Source organism: Rhinolophus sinicus, linkage group LG16 (genome assembly GCF_036562045.2).
Source record: "Rhinolophus sinicus isolate RSC01 linkage group LG16, ASM3656204v1, whole genome shotgun sequence".
NCBI lineage: Eukaryota > Metazoa > Chordata > Mammalia > Chiroptera > Rhinolophidae > Rhinolophus > Rhinolophus sinicus.
In genome coordinates this window covers 24345222-24350509 of record NC_133765.1, presented here as the reverse complement: position 1 = coordinate 24350509, position 5288 = coordinate 24345222, and the positions used below count along the sequence as shown (strand labels likewise).

Sequence of the window (5288 nt, the reverse complement as noted above, 5' to 3'; positions counted from 1 at the left end):
TGCCAGGTATCCTCCCCCATTCTAGTACCAGTACCTTCTCCCATCTTCCAGTGAACTGTATCTCCTTCACTATAGCCGTGGCCCTCTAGTGAAACTGCTGACCTGCCCCTTTCCCAAGAGGTGGACACATGAGCCAGTCCTGGCCAATCAGCTTCCTTCCCTGGAATTTATATGTGCCAAGAGAGGAAGGAGAAGTTCACTCTTTCCTCTGGGGCAGCCAAGATAGGGGGATGCCAGCCTGGAGCTGCCTGTGACCATGTCACCTGAAGGTAGGAGAACAGGCATGGTTGGATCCAGGTGTTCAAATGCAGTTCTTAGCGCTCCACCTCTGTCCATCTCATGGTTCTTCTCTCCTCCGTGCTGGCTTCTACTGGTCCCCTGCGCAGCTCTGAACCAATCATTCCAACCAGGCTTGATTGGCTAGAAGGGCTCATATGTCCATCTTAAAGCCTGGAGTGGTCTGCGAGTTGCCGAGCTCATGAGTTGCCAAGGGAATATTAGGCTGCTGCTCCTGAAGTAGGGCCCTGGGGTTGTGATAGGCAAAAGCAGCAGATTTGATTCCAGCAGCCCTAGCAGACAAAGGGGGAGAGGTGTGAAGAGGCCTTTTGTGGGCTCAGGATGTAGTGTGGCTGGAGGGAGAGGTGCGGGTTGGGTGGGTGACAAGAAAGAGGCTGGAGAAAGCCGCTGGGACAAGCACGTGAAGTGCCCCAAGTCCCAGTGACGTTTTCACATCAGTGGGGTTATTTGCATAGAAGGGTGAGATAGGTCCTTAACTCCTGTCTCCCCATCCCCACCCTCACACTGGACAAACTTGTGTATAAGGGGCACTCACTACTAGATATTTGATGGGAAAATGAGTCATTCTCAAGTTCTCCAAGAGAGGGGGAGTTAGAGAAAGGGAAGAAAGAGAGAACGTGCTCGTGCCCATTCAAAGACATAGTATCTGAGTGACAACCACGGACTCCGAATTACCTGAGGCGCTTTTCAGGAAGAGATTTCTCACCATAGTCCTGTGCGGTCAGAATTATAATAACATTAGCTAAAGTCTATCGAATACTATGTGCCTAGCATTGTGCTAAATGCTTTATTTACATACATCACATCCAGTTAAATCTCGTAACAACTGTATGAGGTCGGCAGTATTTCACCCCCCATTTTACAGAAGAATACTCTGAGGTGAAGACAGGTGAAGCGACTCGCCTGAGGTCACACAGCAGGGAAGCAGCAGAGGTGGGATTTGAACTTGGGTACTTGGTGATTTCATATAGCTGTACCACGGGCTCTTTTTGCTCCTGGGAAAGTTTTATTTGCTCATTTCTGGGACGAGGATGATTTTCTCAGTGTCGCTGGAGAAAAGGACGGTCGGCCCCTGGACTTTGGTCACGCGGGGCCGCCTGATGATGAGCAGGACACTGGCCAGGACCGCACTGAGGATGGCAGTCACGTAGCCCCAGCCCAGCTGGCACTGTCCACGGCGGTACACAGAGGAGGCTCCACAGGCTTCCTTGGCGAATGGGGAGGCCAGGCTGATGGGGAAAAACAGCAGGCCCACAATGCTGGTGGTGGCTGGAGACAGCAGGAAGGAAAACCGATGTGTCGGTCAGGAGGCTCGGGGCTCACCTTCTATCTTGGGACTCACCCCCCATCCACCCTCCTGTGCACCCACCCATCCATCCACTCACCCCGCCATCTACCCTTCTATCTATCCATTCATTCGCTTATTGGTCAGCCCGTCTATCCTTTAAAAAAAATTTTATTAAACTACAGTTGGCATACAATATTAGTGTTAGGGGTGTAACAATGATTTGACTTTTATATACCTTACGATGTAATCACAGTAAGTCTAATAACCGTCTGTCACATGCAGTCATCTTTTATCCACCCGTCACTCAATTACCTTTCCTCCCATCTAGTCATTCATCCATTCAACCTTATTCTAATCCACTCATTCTCTCCACCCCTCTATCCACCTATCCATTCACTTATCCATCCGTCTATCCACCTGCCCACTTAACCACTGCCCCCCATCCATCCATCCATCCATCCATCCATCCATCCATCAATCCATCTCCATCCTTCATTCATCCAACCATATTCCAACCTACCCATTTTCCTTACCCATCCATCCATCATCCACCCACCAGTACATCCACCCACTCAGCCATCCACTCATTCATTCATTCATTCATTCACCAACCCATCCATTCATCATGCATTCGTTCATCAAAACTGTTAGAGGTGCTGTGGTGGGCCCGGGTGACACTAAGGAATGGACCGGACGCCTCACCGTCGGCGCTTCCAGTGCAGGAGAATCAGATGAACCCTCAGCCTCCCTTGCTGCCCTTCAGCCACTCTTGCCGTTCCCTGCACGCGCCTTGCCGTCCCGTGCCCATGCCTTTCCCTGGTGTTCCCACTACCTGAAATGCCGTTCTACGAGTACATTTGGCTAACTCCCACCTGTCCTTCCAGACTCAGCTCAGGTGATGCCTCCTCTAGGAAGCCTTCCTTCACACCCTACACCCTCCTGGAGTTTTTTCTTGCTCATCCCCATTGTGTCAACTGTCCGCTGAGCTGTAACTGCCTGACATACTCGATCCCCACTAGACACCGGGCCAGCCTAGGACAAGGACTGTATCTCCTTCCATTGGGTCAACAGATACTTAGTGAGCATCTGTTATGTGCAAAGCACGTAGGGGCTGATGATAGCAAGGCAGGCAGCCCCCATGGAGCTGACCTAGTGGAGAGAGGACAGTAATCGGGAAAGCAGACGAGATTTCAGGTAGTAAGTGCTGTGGAGAATACAAAGCAAGGTAAGAGGAAGGAGACTAAGGAGAGGAAAGCTCTCTTAGCTCGAGGCCATGGAGCACCTCACGGAGGCAGAGATACTTTGAGCAGAGCCTTTAATGAAGTGGGGAAGCCAGATGTGTCCAGATCTGAGAAGAGAATTCCCGGCAGAGGGAACAAGCTGGTGTACATGAGCCAAGAAAGCGAGCCAGGGTGGCTGGAGCTCGTTGAGCCTGGCAGAGGCGGCAAGAGATAAGGTCCATGACAGAATTGGTCTTGATCGGAACGAACCTCAACAGCTCCAAAAGTTGGATTTTTCTCTGAGTGTGACAGGAAGTCACTGGAGGATGGATAGGTCAGTCTGCGTGGCATGATCTGATTTCAGTTTTAACAGGACGCATTGGCCAGTGTGTGGCAGATTCTAAGGGACAAAGGTGGCAGCAGGGAGACCCATGAGGTGTGTATTACTCTAATCCAGGTGAGAGGTGGTGGAGAATTCATTGGATGATGATTGCCATCAAGGCCTGTGCCACACCATCCAGAGACTGTGTGAATTAGCAAAAAGCAACCCTTCTGAGCAGATACAACCCTGCAGTTTCACAGCTTAGCACGTGGAGGATAGGGTAGATTTCAGCATCTCTCAGCACGCTTGTGCAGTGCACAACCTGCCCAACTGTGTATAGTGTGCCAGGCAAAGATGATGCAAAGTGGATGGATAAGAGAGAAATAAAGGTGGACAGACTCTTAGCCAACGGCAGGAGAGGGTGATGTTGAGGATGCCATTTCCTCCCTTCCATTTCTGGCTTGCCAAAGGACCAGGAATAATGTATAATCCTAGAGTTTATCTCTGAGAGATTGGACCCAGGAGGCCAGAACCTTCTCACAGGTTTGTTCATTCAGTCATTCCACAAACATGTCTGGAATGCTTATTATGTGACACTGGATTTACCTGCAGCTGCCTGCATGCTCGGCATTTTGCCACTGCCCCTCCCTGGGCACAGCCCCTTTGGAACCAGGGCCCAGGACAGGAAGAAAATTGCATTAAAGGCCAACAGGAGCCAGCCTCCAAGAAGAAATGCAGCTGACACCTGCCAGGAAGAGAGAGGAGAGAGAGTGTTGACTGGGGCGGGGGCAGGAGGGGCTCCCTCTGCTTCCAGACCAGCTACTGAGTCCTGGAACCCCCACAAGGTCTGTGCTGTTTTACAGGCCTGTTCCCATTTTACATGTAAACAAACTGAGGTTCAGGGAGGGAGTCATTTGCCTCAGGGCATACAGCTAATTAAGTAGTAGCACCACCCTACCCTACAGTATTGAGTACCTGCTAGACGGCGGGAAGGCAGGACAGGCACCTTTGTAATAATCAGGTTTGAAGGGTGTATCATCTTCCTTAGAGGTACTGGATTGGGAGTCCTGACCCACTGTCCCCATTGTTGAATTTGGTAGTGTGCTTCATGACAGAGACTTCCAACACCTTAGCTGTGGTTTTTCAGCCTAGCAGTACTTCGAGGGTGGCCAGGTAGGTGTGTACGGGTTGTACACTGCACAACTCTAAGAGGTGCGTTGAGGTCATCATAAATTTGCATATTAATTACAGTAATTTTCCAGCAGATGGCAGTATAGAGTCCTAAAGAAGGGGCACCTCTTTTTAATTTGCATAGAGGCACTAAGGTATATGGATTCACAGCTACCTTCAGAATTATCCTGGGTGTTTGCTAAAATACAAATAGCCAGAGCCCATCCCACACCTCCAGCGTCAGAGGCTCAGGGTGGGGTTGGGACACAGAACTTGGTTTATTGTTTGCTTTCATGGGTTTGACAGTGCCCTCCCCTTCCCCAAGGCCCCAGGGAATTGATGAGCCTAGGTCTCACCTTCCAGGCTAAGTCAGGAATATCATCCAAGGACCTGAAGGTCCGACAGCTCTGGTTCCAGCGGTCACTCTGAGGCCAGGAGCAGTAGGTGAGGACGCCAAAGGAGAACGTGGCAGTCTGGAACCAGGCAGGGGAGATGAGGCTGAGGGCTGAGATGCAGGTAAGGGAGAGTTCCAGAGCTGCCCACACGCTGCTCACCATCATGGAGCGTCAGTGCCCTGGGGATCAATGGGCAAGATGATCGGTGGAGACTGCGGGGCAAGGAGAGCAGCGGCTGGGAAGGTGCCCCCAGCCAGGGACCCCAGGCCATCAGCATCCCTTTGACCTGGGGATGCAGCAGGAGATGCTAACAACTGGCAAGGCGGGGGTGGGGGGTACCCTAACAAGTTCTGGAAGTAGAAACCCCAAATCTTAGAATAAATGTTAATGCTTAAGCAGACCTTTGAATACTCCCACTCTGCATATCATATCATTATCACTGCTCCATGCAAGGCACCTCTCATATTTTGTCATTCATTCATTCATTCATTCATTCATTCATTCATTCATTCATTCATTCTCTCTGCCCATCAATCCTTACACTATCCAAAAGGGCTGCTTCAAACCAGAGGGGTCACCTTTTTCTAAATCATACA

The 5288-nt window shown here is 50.6% G+C and overlaps 1 protein-coding gene across 1 annotated transcript; it reads right to left on the bottom strand.

Moving 5' to 3' along the window:
• Window positions 1-1236: 1236 nt before the first annotated feature.
• On the bottom strand, window positions 1237-4906 carry LHFPL7 (LHFPL tetraspan subfamily member 7). Its single transcript, XM_074321894.1, has 3 exons — window positions 4654-4906; window positions 3734-3872; window positions 1237-1566 (listed from the first exon to the last, which is right to left on the bottom strand). The coding sequence occupies exons 1-3, from the start codon at window positions 4855-4857 to the stop codon at window positions 1304-1306; spliced, it is 606 nt and encodes a 201-aa protein (XP_074177995.1). The 5' UTR covers window positions 4858-4906; the 3' UTR covers window positions 1237-1303.
• Window positions 4907-5288: the final 382 nt, after the last annotated feature.